Source organism: Anas platyrhynchos, chromosome 7, assembly GCF_047663525.1.
Source record: "Anas platyrhynchos isolate ZD024472 breed Pekin duck chromosome 7, IASCAAS_PekinDuck_T2T, whole genome shotgun sequence".
Taxonomy (NCBI): Eukaryota; Metazoa; Chordata; class Aves; order Anseriformes; family Anatidae; genus Anas; species Anas platyrhynchos.
Genome location: NC_092593.1, coordinates 8,217,820 through 8,237,282, shown reverse-complemented (window position 1 = coordinate 8,237,282; position 19,463 = coordinate 8,217,820). Strand labels below are relative to the sequence as shown.

General features: G+C 42.5%; 1 protein-coding gene across 2 annotated transcripts; it reads left to right on the top strand.

Annotated features, from left to right (window-relative positions):
• The first annotated feature begins 967 nt into the window (after window positions 1-967).
• Window positions 968-19,044, top strand: LOC101789908 (protein mono-ADP-ribosyltransferase PARP14). Of its 2 annotated transcripts, XM_038182268.2 has the most exons (19): window positions 969-1,213; window positions 1,296-1,402; window positions 1,483-1,528; window positions 1,936-2,010; window positions 2,504-2,698; window positions 3,654-3,941; window positions 5,490-5,726; window positions 6,558-8,812; window positions 9,989-10,225; window positions 10,499-10,720; window positions 11,719-11,797; window positions 12,000-12,149; window positions 12,646-12,708; window positions 13,521-13,688; window positions 14,565-14,771; window positions 14,871-15,464; window positions 16,503-16,648; window positions 17,921-18,095; window positions 18,278-19,044. In XM_038182268.2, the coding sequence occupies exons 1-19, from the start codon at window positions 1,027-1,029 to the stop codon at window positions 18,565-18,567; spliced, it is 5,721 nt and encodes a 1,906-aa protein (XP_038038196.2). In that variant the 5' UTR covers window positions 969-1,026; the 3' UTR covers window positions 18,568-19,044. The 2 variants fall into 2 exon arrangements, with proteins under 2 accessions (XP_038038197.2, XP_038038196.2); XM_038182269.2 differs by lacking the exon at window positions 2,504-2,698 and having other exon boundaries at window positions 968-1,213.
• The last annotated feature ends 419 nt before the right edge of the window (window positions 19,045-19,463 follow it).

Sequence of the window (19,463 nt, the reverse complement as noted above, 5' to 3'; positions counted from 1 at the left end):
TATATGTATCTGACATCCATCTGTGTTTGTCATATTTAAAGACATTTGGTTTTTAGCCACTTCCTAGATGTATCCTCAGTGACATTAGGGGAACGTGTTTCTATTCCCTACCCGCTGTTTCAGTGCCTCATATTTGGGCACAACAATCAAATACACACCAAGAAGCTTCCTTTAACTGTATGCTCTGTGACTGGGTGCCGCAGCTTGAGTGCTGTGTTTAGTTTTGGGCCCCTTAATACAAGAAGGACATCGAGGCTTTGGAGTGTGTCCAGAGAAGGGCTACGGAGCTGGGGAAGGGCCTGGAGCACAAGTCCTCTGAGGGGCAGCTGAGGGAGCTGGGGGTGTTTGGTCTGGAGAAGAGGAGGCTCTGGGCAGACTTTATTTCTTCCTACAGCTGCCTGAAAGGAAGGCGTGGGGAGCTGAGGTCAGCCTCTTCTCACAAGTAACTAGTGGTAGGACTAGAGGAAATGGCCCCAAATTGTGCCAGGGGAGGTTCAGTCTGGAAACAAGGAGACATTTCCTCTCAGAAAGTGCAGCCAGGCGTTGGGACGGGTTGCCCAGGGAGGTGGTGGTGTCACTATCACTCAGGGTGTTCAAGGAAAGGTTGGACGTGGTGCTTAGGGACATGGTTCAGTGGGTGACACTGGTGGTAAGGGGGTGGCTCCTGGAGGTCTCTTCCAACCCTAATGATTCTGTGAATCTGTGGGTGTCGTGTGTGGGTCAGGAGGAGTAGAGGCTGCTGCCTAGCATGGGGTTAGCAGGGGATTTTACTTCACAGGAGGAGGAAGAGCTGCGGTACCCCATGGCCACTGCAAGCTCAGCCACCGATCGCAGCGGCTCTGGAGCTCCCCGCACCCCTCCGGGCGGCGAGGAAGGGCCGGGAGCCGCCTTTCTCCTCAGGGCCGCCCCGTCCCGTCCCTTCGCCCCGGTGGCGGGGCGGAGCCGTGCTCGGTGGCGTTTTCCTCGCCGGGGAAATGAAAGCGAAAGCGGCGGGGCTGAGGGACGGGACGGGGCTGCGGGGCGGCCATGGCGGGGCCGCGGGCGGCCGCCTTCCCGCTGCTGGTGCGCGGCGACTGGGGAGAGGGCGAGCCGCCGGCCGCCCTGCGCAAGAAGCTGCTCCTCTATTTCCAGAGCCACAAACGCTCGGGAGGCGGCGAGTGCGAGCTGCAGGGAGGCCCTGGCCACCTCCTGGTCTGCTTCGCCCACCCCGACGGTGAGGGTTTGCTCTGAGGGGCGGTGGGGACGCGATGGCGGCTGCCCCCCCCTCACCCTCACTGTGTGCTGTGTGTTGGCAGTGAGGCAGCGGGTGCTCGACCGGCCGGGCCATGAGCTGGACCTCGGGGCTCGGGGGAGGCTGTCGCTGCTCGTCACCGAGCCCCCGGTGGACGGGGACCTGCTGCAGGTGAGGAGGGACCGAGGGGGACACACACGGGGGGCTGCAGCCGCTGCCTCCCCCCCCTTAACCTCTCGTTCCGCCTGCAGGAGCACGGCCCGGCTGAGGAGCCAGCGAGGAGGACTGCGGGAGGAGGTAAGAGCCCCCCCGTGCTTCGTGTGGCGTTTGGAAGGGATTTTCGGTTACAAAGCGCTGCCACGAACCAGGAACTCCTCGCCAGGCATAGCTGGAAGGGGCTGGTGCAGTTTTGGCAAAGATCAGCTCCTCCAGGATGGGGTTTATTCGGCTTCACCCCCATCTCCGGGACGTGCTCCTTTGTTGGGCAATGCACAGGGCGGGGGTGAGGGACTGATGTCTGTTGCTATCTCTGTCTTCTCCTTTGGCTGCATCCCTTGCTGTTTGAAAGCAAACAGCAGGCAGGAAAACATTACCGAAGCGCCTGGGTTTTTAAGGCACTTCCCTCCAGAGGAGGGAGGTCTTTCAGGTCCCACGTTCAGCAGCACCGTAGCCGAGTGTTGTCATTTATCTCTATTTATCTCTAGTTAATGAGCCCTGCGCATCTCTTCCCACTGACAAGAATGAAGATGCTTCTGTGCGCCTTCAGCAGGAGAAAACAGGTAAGGATGCCACCTATCAAAAGACCAGCGTGTTCTTACCTCAGGGGTTTTCATCGACCTTTACGCTGCAGCACTGCCTCGGTCACCTCAATGGCTTCTGGTGTTTGTCTAATCTAGTGTAGAAATCATTATCTTAGGCTAAAAGATAAAGATACATAGATCTTCTTCTCCCAAGGTGATGACTTCCTAAAGGGACTCACACAAATCAAAAAAAAATATATATATATATATACTCAAGTCTCTTTAAGAAACTCTCCTACTTCACTGAGTGTCTCAGAAAGTTCAGCTCCTCAGAAAGACCCTTTCAGGGTAAGGATGTCGCTGCCCAGGGAAGGGAAGCCGTTTCTCCTCCTATGTTGGTAGGAAAACTCACAGTACTGATACGCTGGGTTTGTTTGGGCTTTAAAGGATGTTGTGTAACAAAACTGAATTACTGGTTATTTGTTCTCTTAATTTTTGCCTAAAGGCATCAGGGTGTGATCTTTCATTTTAGAAACACGTGAGAATCTGGAAGCAGAAACAGACTCCAGGAATTCTGTCATAGTAGTAACCACTGCCCCTGGGGAAGAAATAGAAGATGAAGTTGTGGAAATGTACTTTGAAAATAAAAAGAAGTCTGGTGGGGGGGCCATCAAGTCCTTGGTCAGAAAGGATCGGCTAATTTTCATCACTTTTCATGATAAAGAAGGTATTATTGTATCTTATGGCTGTTATATTAATAATGCTCCCTTTTAAAAACAGACCTCTGCTGGTGGTGGATTTCTTTGTGGGCATTGCTATGATAGAAATGTCGTGTTATTCTGGAGAGTGACAGGATGTAAAAGCAGTAGGTGTACCTGCCTGTCCAATTTAGATATGGGTTCTGGCAGTGTTTGTAATGATTATTACAAGGAAAGAAGTGGTTCTCTAGACCTGTCCCAAATGCTTGATGAAGGCTTACAGAGAATAATACAGGAAAGCTCATGTCAGGAGAACTGCAGAACAAGTCAGCTTTAGTTCTTGCTCAGGAGACAGGATAAAGCATAGTGCATAAGTTAACTGCAGATCGTAAGAAAGAAAAGAAAAAGTATTTACTTACTAATTTCAGTTGCCAGGGTTTGGGAGACTGTGAAGAAAAGAGGCAGTAAATTCCAGGTATTTGTAAGACAGAGGTGAATGCTCGCCTCTGTTTTTAAAAGTAAAAAAATAAAAAAAAAATAAAGTAGCCTCAGTTTATTTGTAGTTTTCCTGTGTTTTGCTCCAGGCTAAAGTAGTGTTGACTACTTGTTAGCAAGTGAAGGACGTGTACAAAAAGATGAAACTGTTTCTGCAGAAACAATAGTCATATCTGTTAAATGCACAGATGAGCAGGATGAAAACCCCTTTCTTTATTTGCTATTATATCTAAAACAGATATCTAGAAAACAGGTTTTTTGCACTTGAGGACAGTAGTAGAAAGGAAGTAGTGCTCAAAAATTATCCCCCCCCTCTTTCTTTTTTTTTTTTTTTTGGCCTTATATCTGTTTCTTCTTTTTTATTTTCTTCATATGAGGAAAATATGGCTGGCCACACTTGAGAGTATAGCTTTACAGTATTATCTGCTCTCGGGAGAAAGGAGGGAGATGAAAATCACATCTTTCTTGTTTGTTTCCATGTGGAACTAGATGCCCAAGAAGTCTTGCAAAGGGAACATCACTCAGTGAAGAAGATCAATCTGTCCGTGAAGCCTTGGCAAGTGGAGACTACCCAGGAGCCGTTCCAAGTGGGAAACTCTGAAGCACCCCTGCATTCCCCCTTAGTTGTGCTTGAAAATGTGCAGGAGACAACAAAAGATTATATGTTAATTATGCTGGTAGAGAACATCAGTGGATTGTCAGAGGAAGATGGGCACTTCAGTGTGGAAATGATACCTGAAATAAAGGCTGCTGTAGTTGCTTTTACTGGAAGTACAGGTAAGGAGAAGTCTGGGTTGCAGATTTCTATCATGAGCTACTTTTCTGTTTGTGGGAGGGAGACTAAGTGGGAAATGAAGAATATTTTATCATTGGCTTGAGAAAAAATCTGATCCTGCGTCATTTTAAATGAGTAGTGGCTCTAGGAATGTCAATGATACCCTTTATCTGTAAGGTATAAAGGCCTATGTAAATGAGGAGAGTGAACAGAAAGGGTAGGGCTAAAAATAAACTATATGAAAGCAACAAAATGATATGGTGTGTCTTAAAATAGATCAATGGTAAAGGTTCTGCTTGCCAAAAGGTGCTACGTGTAATAAGTTTGCATGGGTTTAAGGGCAGATCAAACAACTGCTTAGAACAGACCCTTTTGTGGTAATTAAATAGACTGCATCATGCTTGGGAAATTTCTGTGCTAAGAAATAGTTGGAGGTTGGTTGAGGATTAAGGAAGCAGCAGCATCTTACAGCTGTTGAGATACCTGCTGTGGCTGTTGCAGGAGACAGGATACTGGGCTGCATGGACTGGTCCCTGCCAAGATTTCTGGGTGACACCGTTAACAAATCCCATCCCAGGACAGGGGCAACAGCAAGGGGTGTAAGCCAGTGCCATAACTGATGATGTTGAGAAAACAAAGCTTCATTTCCTGGGGAAATGAATTAAACTGACAGCAGGAAACTGGCTGCAGCCTTCTGTCAGTGCTGCTGTGCTTCAGCACACTTAAGCGCATGTGAAATCACCCTGAGTTTGGCTGAGGAGGGGGGACAGGAAAGAAGAGAGAACTGTTTCATCTGTGGAGGAAAAGCTGGAAGTCTCTTTAGAAGGCAGAACATGATGAAAAGAAGTTACATGCCAGTTTAAATCAAGCTCGTGGGAGCAGTTGTAGTACTGGTAATATATAAGAATGAAGTTGCTCAGAAATCTTAAAGTTGTGAAGGGATTAGTCAATGGTGTAATTAAACCAAATAAGCTTTTAAGTTTTGACAAGGCATGGAGTTTTCTACTGTAGAAGTTGGATAGAATTCGCCTCTCGTTGTGGTCTGGTCTCAGATTTCTGGTGTAGCCTGGAGGGAATAAGTAGATCATTAAAATAACGGTCTGTCAGGCAAACGCACACCTAAAAGTGACTTGTTTGTCTCTTACCATGGTGATATCAGGGTGGAGAAGGGCCAAAATAATAGGATGTATTTATCGTAAGAGTTTAAATTTGGATTCTTTCAGTTTTGACTTCTGTCTGATTAATTGTGTATAAATGAACCTGATCTTATTTTCTTTTGGGGTTAAAGAGACCAGGTGCTACTCACTAGGAAAAATAACGATGAATTCTGTCTGCAGTCATTGTACCTCAGTTGTGATCAACCTTCTGGTGAGGAATAGGTGACAGAAGCTGAGTGTGTGCAAGCAAGTTAGCTTTGTGGGCACCACCGTTTTGACAGATGCTTCATAATTCAGTGCTGTGGCCAGTGCATACAGTGATAGTCTGCTCACATCAGAGCAGAGAATGAGCTACGGGTTTGATCTTGTTTCTTTCCTCTCTTCTCTTTCCAGATACAGAGGAAATTGTTAAGAAGCTAAACCAAAACCAAAGAGTAAAGAAACAAAATATTACTGCACGTTGCCTTGAGTTAACAAAAAGTGTTAGGGCAGAAAATATACCCCCTAACACACCCAGTGACTACATAAGTATCTACTTTGAAAGCAAAAAGAATGGAGGTGCACAAGTGGTGGATGTTCAGCAACTGCACGACGAAGGAGCAGCTGTCATTACGTTCAGCGATCATAAAGGTAATGCAGAAATGCAAAAACCTTATTTCTTGTAGTCCTCTCACTTAGCAATCAAAATGCGGATTTGCTGAAGAAATAGCGACTTTGCCCGCATCTGCTGCTTTGTAAGCAGATCTCTGCCAACCAGAAGTACAGACTAAAGTTTTGGACCAGCTGGGCGTGATGTATAGAACTCTTCTTATGCAGTTTGTTTTTCATCCAGATCTCTCCCCTTACAGAGTTCAGGTTACATTTTAAATTCATTTTGGGAAAGCACAGCCCACACAGTGCAGAGCCTTCATCACTAGCTGCCCAATGGCAGTCTGCCTCATCTGAGGACAATGTATTGGACATTTTTTTGGCTAGACAACAAGTTACAAGCTTCTTTGAAAGGTGGAGAAAGGGATAGGTGGAGGAGCTGCAGAGAAGAGGAGAGCTAAGGGAAGTGGAAGAAAAGAAGATAGCTTCTCCATATTTCCCCCCCAAAAACTATCTGTGATTTGATACTGCTGAGTAATAGCCCAGAAAACTATTGAGTTAGCCACTTTGAGTAGAGCATAACAGAGATGGGGACAAAAACAGCCTCGTGCTATATTTGTTTCCTCCTGGAGATGGACAGTGTTGGTTCTTAACTGGCTCTCCCTAGTTTAGTTTTTGGCATTTAACACTAGTAACTCTTCAATAATTTGGAATTATTTTTATCTGGGAAGGTAGGAAAACTCATGTAAGACTCTTCTTATGCATAAACATTAATACATATTAAACTTTTTTTTATCTGTTTCTTTACTATTTTTCAAAGATCCTTGGTTTTAGGTACCAATGTTATTTTTTTGTCTGTTTTGCTTGTTTTAGATGTAAACAATGTCTTGGAAAAGCAGCATTTACTCAACAAAACACCCATCTCTGTCTATCCTTACTACGTGTCACTGGGAACAGCTCTATATGGAAAGGAAGGGCCACCAATAAAGATGCCAGATCCAATTTCAGTGCCACTGGATCCCTACATCTGTCAGTTCTTATGGAGAAAAAATGGCCTAACTGAGGCGATAAGTTCCAAACTGGCAAATTGTAACTGTGAGATAACATGGCCTAAACCCAGTTGTGCAGAACCAGAAGTTATCTTGAAGTTGTCTTCAGCTGCTTTGTCTGAACCAAAGAGATCAGTGGCTCGACTGATCAGGACATGGAATGAAACGGTTTCCACAGCGTTTTCACATAGCATATCAAAGTATGTAGCCATTAAATACCAAGTAAGTGCAGAGGTGTGGGAAGCCATTAAAAAAAGCTTTGTCCACGATGAACTTTTGTTAATCCCAAGTATTTCCAAGGATATCCTTGTCGTAGTAGGTGACAAAGATGTTCTAAAGGATGTTGAACAGGAACTGAAGTTTCTCATAGAAAAAACCACCAGAGAAATCGAACGACAAAAGCAAAGAACTGAAGACATAGTGGTGATAAATCCAGGGGATTTTGCAGTTTTACAGAGTACTGGTCTTGAAGAAAAAATTCACATGGAATTTCCAGCTCTGCAGGTAACTTACGATAGTACGCAGAAGATAATTAACCTGTGTGGAGTGCCCGAGGAAGTTTATAAAGTCAAAGGGGAAATACTGTTTAACATGCACAACATAGCAAAGAAAACCATTAGTATCCATCCTTACATTTTCCAGTTTTTACAAAGTGTTGATAATGAAATCCTGTCACAGAGCCTGTTCATGTCAAAACAAATTAGTGCCTTTTATGAGCTTGGCACAGATGCTGTCATCTTGAAAGGGAATGGTGCTGAAACTCTCTTAAAAGCAGAGGAAGAAATGAAAAAGGAACTGGACTATAAAAGCATTGCTTTGGAGGATGAGTCAGTCCTTGAGAAGAAGGAATGGAAAATGCTCACCCAGCAGAACTACTCCAATGAAGCTGTAGTGGTCACTCAGATAGGGAGTGAGATCATTGTTGCTGGTTGTTCTCAAGCAGTAGGAAAAGCCTTTGAGGAACTCTTTGACTTCATAGATGAAAACACACAAATAGAAAAGGTCATCGGAGGGAAGCCCACCGTAGTCATAATGTACTTTGAGAAAGAGAAGACCTCTGTTCGGGATGACTTAAAGAATAAAGGTGTGAAAGTGGACTTTGGCATGCAGGGAAAACGCAGAGTTATATCCTTGAGTGGGTCAAGAAGAGAAGTGCAGAAGGGAGCCACCGTAGTTGAGCAAATCCTGTCCAGCCTGCATTATAAGCGTGTGGTAATTAACGAGCCAGGAGCCAAGTCGTATTTCAGAGAAAGAGAACACTTCTTTGTTGCCTGTTCGAAGCAAGATTTTAACTGTCTAATCAAGCTGGAAGAAGAGCCAGAAGAACAGCTGGAAGAACAGCAAGGACACAGTAACGTAGGCAAGCCCCTTATGCAGGTGACCATGCGTGGAGTTTCAATAGGGGTTTACCAAGCTAACCTGTGCACTCATCATGTTGATGTTGTGGTGAACGCATCAAACGAGGACCTGAAACACATCGGTGGCCTTGCTGAGGCGCTGTTACAAGCGGCTGGTCCAGAGCTGCAAATGAGGTGTGATGAGCTGGTGAAGAGTTACGGCCGACTGCAGCCCGGCTCTGCGGTTATCACAGGTGCTGGGAAACTCCCCTGCAAAAGCATCATTCATGCTGTTGGGCCCCGGTGGAAAGGGGATGAAGCAGGAAAGTGTGTGTATTTGCTGAAAGAGGCAGTTAAAAAGAGCCTACGACTAGCTGAAACGTACAACCATCGTTCTATAGCTTTCCCTTCTGTAAGCGGAGGGATCTTCGGCTTCCCGCTGCAGAAGTGTGCAGAGACAATCGTGTCATCCATCAAGGAAACCTTGGAAGAATTCAGGGGGGAAAACAGCTTGAAGGAGATTCATCTTGTGGATGTCACAGCGGATAAGGTTCAGGCTTTCACCGAGGCACTGAGAAAAGCGTTTTTGTATTCTGAACCTTCTTCCAGATCATTCCGTGAGACCAAGGTAGTTCGTCAGCCTACCAAAAGGAAAGCTCAGACCAGCACAAGCTTCTCATCGGTAACAACTGAGGAGGGGCTTAACATCAAGCTGGAAAAAGGAAGCATTGAAGATGCTACAGTAAGTATTTTAAGTAGTAGGCTGTTTGTCCAGCTTGAAGTAAAGCACATTTTAAAATATGGGAGGGAGGGGAGAATAAAACAAAAACAAACAAAAAAAATTGCAGTAAAAAGATGGTGCTCGCACAGAAACAAAGCGGGGTGCTCAATGCTGGTTAACACAAATGCCCTGCCAAGTGGCTTGGCTGCTCTCAGATCCATTGGATCCATCGTGTCCCCGAGGCAGCGCAGCCAGGCACATCTCATCCTGTGCCTGTACTGAGCCCTCTGCCCAGAGCCAGCCAGGCTTGCCCGGTGTCTGTAGGATATTGATCTGGGGAACTGCTGCCCACTATGTCACTGGTGAAGGCTGGTGTGCTGTGTATGGCTGCTTTTTCCCCGTGAAGAACCAGCTTTGCTATTCATTCAGTTACTTCCAGCATTGACGTGCTGTTAAGTGGCCTGGGAGCTACTCTACTGCCATCAAAATACAGATACAGAATCCTCTCTGCAGCGGTCAGCTGATCCTTTCAGGAGCAGATGCGTCCCACAGCTTGTGCATACAGCTCCTCCAGTTGTCCAGAGCAGAATAAATATTTTAAAATGCATAGAGAGGTCTTTTCCAGAAGAGCTGAATACAGTGCTTGACACGATGCCTTTTCTATTTCTCTCCCTTCTAAATGAGTGCTTTTCTCACTTGTCTTTTTCCTTACATTTCCCCCAGTCTTGTTCTTTCTCAGCTTCTCCTTCTTTGCACTGACCAGGCATGTCAGCTGTGCTCCAGGCTCAGCAGACACAGGGGCTGAGCTGGAGCTTTGTCCTGCGTTACCTCTGTGATGCTGGGAGGAGGGCAACTTGAATGTAGTCTTCTGGTCTGTGAGTCTCTTAGGGACTAAACCTGCATGAATGTCTTTCGAATGGAGGTAGAGTTCTGCATTCCTGGTCTACTGATTCTAATTTTTCCTTGTCCAGTTTAAACAAATTTCACTGTTAACTCATCTGTTACACTGTTTCAGGCACGCTCATGGGATCAGAACTGAGCACAACTCTTCTGTTTTATTCCAAAGCTTTGTTCATTCCAATTGCTGCCCCAAAACTTTTCCTTGTAAATCAGCAGGCAGGCTGTGTTTAATTAATCAACGTACAACTTTTTAACTTGACTCTTAAGAGCTGGAGATTTTGCTTGTGTGTCTTTCAGACGGATGCTGTCGTTGTCACTGTTGCCAAAGATCTACAGCTTAATAACGGGCCACTTGGCAAAGCTTTGCTAAGCAAGGCAGGGACAGTGCTTCAGGAGCACTTACATGAAGAGGGCCTACAAAAAACAGCTGATGATGGATCTGTGTTCACAACAAAAGGTTGCAATCTAGATTGCAAATTCGTATTTCACGCTGTCGCACCTGGATGGTCACAGAAAACTGTATCTCCAAAGAAGGTATAAGAGTCTTTATTTGCCGAAACTCTTAATTTGACTGGGCTTTGTAGTGGATTTAATGCAACCTCTCCTTTGAAATGAGGGAGATGAGTGAGTTTGGGTTATACTTTTTTTCTAGCTGTGTAGCTTATCCATTGTTGTCTAATACACTCCTTTTGATGTATATAATCACTGCAGTTTAATACCAAGAGATAGCAAAAAGGTAAAGTGCTAAATTGCATATTCTGGAAAAAAAGTCTTTCAGTAACTGAAAAAACTAATTGTGCTTTGCAGGTCTTGGGCAACATCATCACAGAATGCCTGCAGACTGCTGAGGAACTGTATTTAAAGTCAATTACTTTCCCAGCAATTGGGACAGGGAACTTGGGATTCCCAAGGTCTGTTGTTGCTAAATTGCTGTTTGACAAAGTGTTTGAATTCAGTAATAGAAAAAAAGTAAATTCTCTTAAGGAGGTTCACTTTCTGTTGCATCCAAAAGACAAAGAAAATATTCAGGTGAGTTACCATGTTTTTCTCTCTCTATTACATTCTGTTTTATTTGGGTCTGTCTCACGACACGTGGCTATCTGATGTTCTCCAAAGAATCTTCAGGCTGCTTGTTCTCATACTCACAGAATAAAGAAGAGCACAGTTTGCTGACGGTCTCTCTACCCTGTAGTGAAAGTTCTTCTCATGGTGCTTCTCCTGATAGTCACCTGCTTGTCCTGAACAGCCCTGCTTGTTTGCTGTCCTTTTCCATTCCTTGGCAGTAATACAGATGAAAGAGTAATTACTCTTTATCTTGTGAAGTCACATAGGGCTCACCTACAGGCAAATTTGCTGCAGCTTCTGCATAGATGTCTTCACTCTGGGGGGAAAAAGGAGTGATTTCTGTGGGTTTAACTAATGTCTTTCAGGAAGAATAATTATGCTAGGACTGTATGCAGGTAAACTTCTCTGGTAGAAAACATAAGAGTGTTCTGCATCCCTCTTTCTCCAGTATCACGTTAGTATAGATTTTTGATGTCTGTGCTCAAGTTGCCCATTTAACACATCAGTCTTTCAGAAGAGAGCAGTCACACTGTGTGGTAACATCCAAGTATATGTTTTGGTATCTGATGAGTTCTGCCACTTAGTGCAGTATCTAACGCTTTTTCAAAGGCTGAACTTCAAGGCTACTGTGCCAAAGCCTGAGCTATTGTGCACAGAGAAGAATGGAATTAGCTGCAGGACTTGAGTTAGAGTGTAAATTAGTCCCTCAATGTAAGGATGATATTTGTTGATGTATTGCTTTGACTTAGTTGTCTATCAATTCTGTCTGTTGCTCACGCAGAATAACTGTGCTCTCTGAGAGCAACAGTGTGTCCAGACTTGCCATTAGCATTGTGGCAGATGATATGAAGTAATTTGCATTAAGTTCTTTCTACATGTCTCTTTAACTTTACTTTTCAAGCCCTTGTTTCTACTGTGTAACTTAAACTTCTACAGCAGTTGATCGTAATTTCCTTCTCTAGGAATTTTCAAACGAATATGAGAACCGATACGGGAATGGTGTAGACAAGACTGCTCCAGATGAGACTAGTCAAGGCACAGGTAATGTTTGTTTGTTTGTTTGTTTTTGTTTGTTTGTTTTTAAAGAAATTGTGTCCATGGTGGCTTGTTTCATTTATTTATTTTGCTCTTGAATATTCCAGAGAGCCAAACTGTGGTCTGTAGGGATTGTACCCATGAACAAGTCCCCTATCTTTTACCTTGTTGCTCGCTTCTGCTCAGTGTCTGTATCTCTTTTCTGCAGCTTTCTTTGGTCCCATTTCAACCCCAGCACAGGATGTATATGAAATGACAATTGGCTCCATCGTGTTCCAGGTGGCTGCTGGTGATATTACCAAGGAAAAGGGAGACGTCATTGTAAACATAACAAACCAAAGTTTCAGCCTCAAAGCAGGTATCACACGTGGAAACAGTACTTGTGGTTGGAAGGGCTGAATAAGGAGAGCAGGGAGCGTGGTTTCTTTTTATTTATTTATTTTGTCAATGTTTCAAAACCTCTTGTTTCACAGTGTGGTTTCAGTTTTGCTTCTTAGGGTCCAAAAGTCCTATTAGGAAGTGTCTGAAACTTTGTTGTCCTGTGCTACAGGATAACATGATAAAGACTTGCAGGAAATTGAAACTAATAACGTTAGAATTTCAATAGAATCTTTTTATGGAATATCTCTTGCACTAAGGAAGACTAACCTCACTGAGGTTTTGATCACAGTGAAGCTTTTTGGTGCTCTAGACATTTTGAATTGAAAAGCATAAGCCTAACTTTTAGACAAAAATGCTTCTCAGTTATAACCTGCACTGTTACCAGAAATGAGAGAGTAAGTGGTACCCAGTTCTGCCTTAGATAGGGCTTTAACAGGAGTAACAGAAGAATCACTTGCCTCTTCTCATTTAAGGTGTTTCTAAAGCAATTCTGGAAGGTGCTGGGAAAACGGTTGAAGACGAATGTGCTCAACTAGGTATGGTGCAATGTTTCTGACCTTTCTGAAGGGGTTCAAGCATGGCAGAGAGTTTGTTGGAAAGCATTAGTAAAGAACTAGATCTATTGTCACCTCCTCTTATTCCAGTAAAGCTTTGAGTGACGTAGGCAAATCTAGCCTACAGAGAGCAGAGCCATGAGCAGGGGATGATGCTGGCAGAATTGCTGATAGAGGGAGTCATACCTCACTGGGAGCAACTCTCTACCTGCAGCTTCTTTCCTCTTCCCTGAGTGAGAAAATAAATGTTTACTGTTGTCTTCACTAGCAACCCACTGCCATATCCTCTGTGTGACCAAGAGGGAAAAATAGTGAATTAGGATTCTTGCCTCAGAAGGGGCATTTATTTGTAGACCAAATTCAGCTAGTGAATGGCGAACCCGGTGAATGGGGAGTAAGGATGAAAAATTATGTGGTTTGAAAGCCTGGTTTGAGATGGGAGTTAAATCCCTGTTGTGCAGACAATTCAGGCTAGGCAGCCTGAAGGTAGGTGGCATGCTCCTTTGTGTAAATACTGAGTATAATACCTAGTCTGTGTGAATACCTTCGCATCTGCAGAGCAGGTTTGACAAATAAAGGCACACGAAACTTATTTGCCTAACAAGGCAAGCGTTTCTTAAATATAAAGCGAATCCTAGAAAGTAAAAATAAAGCGAGGGGGCTTGATCATGTGTGGAAGGAGACTTGAAGCTTATTCTGGGGCTTTGTCATCATTTATTTTCTCCTAATGAGGATTGGTACACATCTACATTGTAGATAATTGTTGATTGTTTCCTTTCTCCTCCTTGTTTCAGCCTTGCAACCTAACGATGGTTATATAACCACCCAAGCAGGAGGCCTGCCATGCAAAAAAATTATTCATGTTGTTAGCCAAGATAACATCAAGGTGTCAGTCTCCAAAGTGCTTCGGGAGTGTGAACTCCAGCAGTATGCCTCTGTCACCTTCCCAGCGATTGGAACAGGTTTGTGTCTCCCTTTTCGAACAGGTTCAGTGCGTGCGATTCTGTTGATCTCATGACTCAAGCAATGAGTTTGATTTGTCTGGAAGGGTTGTTGTTTGTTTTTAAAAACAAAAAGCCAAGAACGAGAGCATTCAGACATTAAAACTGTCACTGGAATGTTATGAACTCTTAAAGCTTCACTCTGCAGTCTGCTCATACATGAAAACTAGAGCTGATGCTTCCTTAGCTTATCCCTTGCTAACAGGGGTTCAAAGGTACGTCCATCCTTTTATGGAGAGCCATAAATATTTGTCACAGCAGCCTGATATGTGTGGGCAGCTCATCAGAGAACATCCAGGGAACTGGTTCTCCATTGGTGAAACCCATAGACGATAGAATTCCTTCTAGCTGATGCAAAAGTGGGACTGATACAGATGGAATGTGAACCTATCAAAAAAGGCAGATTATCCTTTTTTGTTTCATGTTGTTTTCAGTTAGTTCGGTAAAAATCCACATTCTGCATTCTTTTACTGTAGGGACTCATGCATGAGTGGACCTCCTGCATGAATGAAAATAGACCTGTTATTGGAGCAAAGAGTTGCCTGCTGGCCCTCTGGCCTTTCAGTTAGCCAAGCCACATAATCTGCATCATAACCTTATCACTTGCCATGTCAATAGTAGTAAAATTCCATTTTTTCCCTTGCTGGAAAGATGGTCTTGAACTTCCTCTTCCTGATAGACTGAAACCTTTTTTAAATTGCCAGTCCAAAGTTACTTGTGAGTCATTTGTGATATAAATGATTGTGGGTATGAACATAACTCTTCTTTTAAAGATCTTTTAGTCTGCTGTAAGTTATTAATTGTTTTTAAAGGCAAAATATTTATAACTTGTTCCAGGTCAGGCAGGCTGTCTTCCAGATGTAGCAGCTGATCAGATGATGAATGCAATAATTGACTTTGCAAAGAGTAACACCACTCCATCTGTGAAAACTATTAAAGTTGTCATCTTTCAGCCACATCTGCTGAGTGTGTTCCATACAAGCATGAAGAAAAGAGGAAGTCCTGGTAAAACTAAATCCAAATCGTTCCTTTCCAGGTTAACATGTAAGTAGATGTCGCTCCTAAATAGAGGTTATAGATCAGTCTTTAATGTTTACCATTCCCAGCTGGTACTAATTACAGTGTTTGTGTATTTCATTGTAGCACTCCTGAGCTCTGAGAAAGAGTCCCCAAAGCGAAATCGCAAAGCAGTTTTGGAAAAGAAAATTGATCAGGCTGTTGTTCAGATTTGTGGTGAAAACAAAAAACAGGTGGAAGAAACAGAAGCCTGGTTGAAAAGTGCAATTTTAAAGGAACAGTTTCACAGAGAAATCAAAAATGACTCTATCTTGGATTTTGGTGAAGCAGAGCATGAGGAACTATTTGAGCTACAGGAAAGTCTAAATATTGCTCTTTCATTGACAAACAACATCATTAAAATTTCAGGAGTTAGTACAGACGTCTGGTCTGCTTATTCAAGTATCCAAAACATGATCCACAGGGTAGAAGCTGCTAAATATGAAGAGGTCAAAGCAGAACTTTTAAAAAACTTAATTGAGTGGAAATACTTAGAAAAAGATTCCTATGTGCCATTTGACAGGCTGACAAATATGCACTTGGAAAATGCTTTGGAAGCAAAGAAGAAACAGATTTCAGTCACGATTCAAAACAAAAAATACATAGTGAACATAGCTGATAAATATGCTATTGATGACCAAGGACAACGTAAATCCATTATACGTATTGATAAATCTGAAGGTAAGTAAAAGCAGATTGACAGGTTGATACTCAAACATGAAACCAGGTTGCGTCTAGCCTAGTAAGAAATAAGAATATGTGAAATACTGCTAGGAGCTTTGTGCGGGTCAATTTCTGGAGAATGTAGATAGGAAATAGTGGGAAACAAAAATAAAAGAATCATGCAGATATTTAAAACTGTTAAAAATACAGTTAATATCTTCAGAGGTTCATCCTGCTGTCACTCAGTTTTCCAGGGGCACATTTTTAATCTTGACAGGAACAATTTATTTTCCATTCAACACTGGAAAATGAAAGTTGACAGGTTTAAGTAGCCATCCAATTCCCAGTGCCTTAATAATTCAGCCTGCATGTTCTTTCAAATATCTATTTATTTTTGTTTTATTACCAAAAATTGTCACTCTTGAAAGGATAAAGCCCTCTTCATTTGATGGAACCTAATGTGCAGGATGTTCTTAGCGTATGCATCAATGTTAGTGTTTGACAACAGAGCTCAGTACCAGGCCTCTCATGAAATGAGAGAGGGGAAGAATTCTGCCTTACAGACAGTATTTTCTTGGAGTTTTTAACTTAAAATCTCCCTTGTTCAGATGCTTTGTTCCTAGTTGAGAATTAACAGTACCTGTTTCCTTCCTAATGTGGGCAGAAAGCAACTAAAGAATGGATTGATGTGTTGTGCCCATTCCCAAACCCTTTAAGTACTCCGTATTTTTGAATTTGATCCATGTCCTTGAAAACTTGTTTTGCATGGAAGGCTACTGGCAAAAGGTGTACTGCAAATGGTTCCTCTTCAGTTGTGAAGGAGAACAGGTTCATCTAGGAGCTACCTATTTGGGCACATCAACTGCCAATGCAATGACAGCCTGGGAACTGAAACGTCCCACTCCTTTGGTTGGTTTTAAAAGAAATATTCTTGGGTGACAAAAGCCAACAGGCACTAGTGATAAGCTAGGTGTACAAGTTTTCAGAAGGGGTTGTAGCAGAGCATATTTCTCATTAAGTAGGGGATTTGGGTAATTGATTGTGTTTCTCCTGCAGATCAAGAAACCACAGTGCTCCCTGAAACGTGGGATGATATGCAAAACCTGCAAGTCAGGGTAGTGGAACTAAAACCAGAAACAAAGGAATACAAAGAGGTGGCAGAAAGGTTTATGAAGACCAGTCAGCATCTAAAAATTGAAAAGGTAAAAGCATGTCATAATTTCTAAGCATAAATACTTTGATAACAACTCATGAATAGTGACTAGTAAACAGTGGAAAAATAAATTCTGTTAGGACTTGTGGGACGAAATTCTATGGAAAAAGAAACAGGCACAGTTTCATCTGCTTTCCTAATTGACTTAAAATATGTTTTTAATTAATTGTCTGAAGAGAATGCACAAAAAAAATACCTGCACAGGTATTGAATGTGATGTTTATGACCTTCAAGCCTGTTGCAAAATATCTCCACTCTCAAGAAGCTGCTGCTTTTGACACCAAGACTTATGGTGCTTGAAAACATGTCAGGTAGGGTGATTTTAATGGAAGTGTGTATGGTCTTTGGTCATGTAGATATTATGCATTTCACTCTTCTGCTTATTCAAGTGTCAAAACTCAGCAAGCAGAGGGGATTCCCTCTCCAGAAACAAGTGAAAAGCAATTTGTTAATGAAAGCTGTTACTGCTTAGGTCTATACAAATACTCTTCCTAAAATCTTCCTGTTTCAGCACTACTGACTGTTTGCTTCTGGTAGCATAGGAGCATGCGCCAGACTGGTTGCCAGTGTGTTAATCCTCAAGAGGGTAACCCTGACTTGAGCTGGCTTGATTATATGAAGCCAGTTTTGACATTATGTTGGTATCCAGTGAATTTTCTGCAGTCAAACTGTTAGCTTCAAGCATTAGCTACTCCTAATTACATACATCTGTATATAAGTGTCACTTACATACATCTGTATATGTGTCACTTACATAGGCATCTACTACTCAGCAGTAAAGTTGCACAAGAGGTTATTCGGGACATTTCCCCAAAGAATAAGAAATTAGTGGCAGTAATACAATTTGTTTTACCAACTTTAATCAGCATCAATTTGATGTTGCATCAAGTTAAAGTATTTGGAGAGAGTCTTAAGCAATTGCTTCTAAAGTTTCATTAGATCACTTTTGCTATAGTAGAGCAGAGCATTTTCTGCTTTGACCCATATGTGCTTGGCAGGTAGGTGTGTTGCAAGTTTCTGGGTCATACACAAAACTATCCCATATTATTTCCCTGTTGCATTTTGGGTTGGGTTCTGCTGTCTGTTGTGCTGAAATCTGGAGTGATGTGCCTAAATTATTTTATAACGTAGCTTACATGTGCTGTAGCTAGGAGTAGAATCTTGGAACACTGAATCGTTGATACATTGATGCTTTTTATGATGACAAGCTAAAAAAAATAAATGTCTTATTTTCAAAACGTCTTATTTTCAAACTTTGCAGATTGAAAGGATACAGAACCCATGTTTGTGGAAGACCTACCAAATAAAAAAGCATCAAATGGCTGTCAAAAATACCAATGGAGATAATGAGAAGCTTTTGTTTCATGGGACAAGTAAGGAGTCGTTACCCTTAATTAACGGAACTGGATTTAATCGGAGCTATGCTGGAATGCACGGTAATGTGAATTTCAAAACTGCTTATTTCCCTGAATAGGGCTAGGAATAACTCATGTGTAGTCCTGCCTTGCATGCAAAGTGTTTTGTTTTGTTAAATCTCCCTATTGCCATCATTAGAACCTGTGAATCTCTTGGTGGGTAAGTGTTATTAATGAAATACAATTTATTTTTCCGACTATAGCTGCAAACTATGGAAATGGAACTTACTTTGCTGTTCATGCCAGCTATTCTGCCCACGACGCCTATTCTAGACCAGATGTGGATGGAAAGAAGTACATGTACGTGGCCCGAGTACTTGTTGGAGAATATTCTCAAGGGTACAAAGGATCAGTTACTCCAGCAGCAAAAAGTGCTGGCAACACCGTGGACCTGTATGATAGTTCAACTGATAACGTAAACAACCCATCCATGTTTATCATATTTAATGACATTCAGGCTTACCCAGAATACCTTATCACTTTCACTAGATGAGCAGTTTGATAGCAGCAAAGTTTGTATGTCTCTTCATTTTATAAATCTGTCCTGCACATTAAATACATATATATAGATCAGTGAAAACAAATAGTTTTATCAAACTAATTTCTTAAAGCTTGTTTATATTTAAGCAACCTTTGGCAATTTTTGATAGCACTGCCATAGACTACTTTTTTCCACTTGGAGCCATTGAACCTATCTAACAGGAGTTCAATTTGACATGTAACCTAACTGTAGTTCTCAGTAGAAATCCTACACCTGTCCACCCCCTTCATGCTATCTTGGCCTTTCCATGCAGCCTTCTGGCCATCCTAGTTGCAATAACGAGTGGGCAGTGCTGCTGGGGGATTGAAAGAGACATTCTCTCAACCACTGACTGCATGGTGTTGCATTTCTGGTAGCTTCTCATACTCTATCAGAAATTATAATGCTGACTGTCATTTACTGTGGATTTCAATAAAGGAACTAATTGTAGTTAATGGCTTGTGTTTGCCTAAAACAATCTCTCGAGATATTTAGCGTTGGTTTTCAAAAGTTCACTTTCAGGCAGCTACTTGGGGATTGAATTCTCTAATACGGTGTTGCTTGATTTTAATATGATAGCCCTCCTGGGCACGTCAGTAAGAGGTTCTGTAAACCTCACCCAACCCCTTCAGAAATTGGTTAATACCCTAATTAATTAGGTATAGCCTAAAAGAGCCATGAAAATAAACATAAGGAGGGTGTTCCTGCTCTTGTACACTGCCTGTAGTGCCCTTCCTGTGATCTTAAGGAGAAAAGAACAGGGCAAAGAAAGGCAAGGGGTGCGTGGGTTGGAAGAGGGGAGGTTTGTTTGTGTGTTTGTTTGTTTGATTTAAGGCCTTTTTGATAAGGCTTGAGGAAATAGGTTATTT

Coding starts and splice junctions, on each gene's coding strand:
- LOC101789908 (XM_038182268.2), top strand. CDS start 1,027: ATGGCGGGGCCGCGGGCGGCCGCCTTCCCGCTGCTGGTGCGCGGCGAC. Junction 3,942..5,489: donor TGCTTTTACTGGAAGTACAG/GTAAGGAGAAGT, acceptor TTCTCTTTCCAG/ATACAGAGGAAATTGTTAAG. Junction 16,649..17,920: donor AGCATCTAAAAATTGAAAAG/GTAAAAGCATGT, acceptor CAAACTTTGCAG/ATTGAAAGGATACAGAACCC.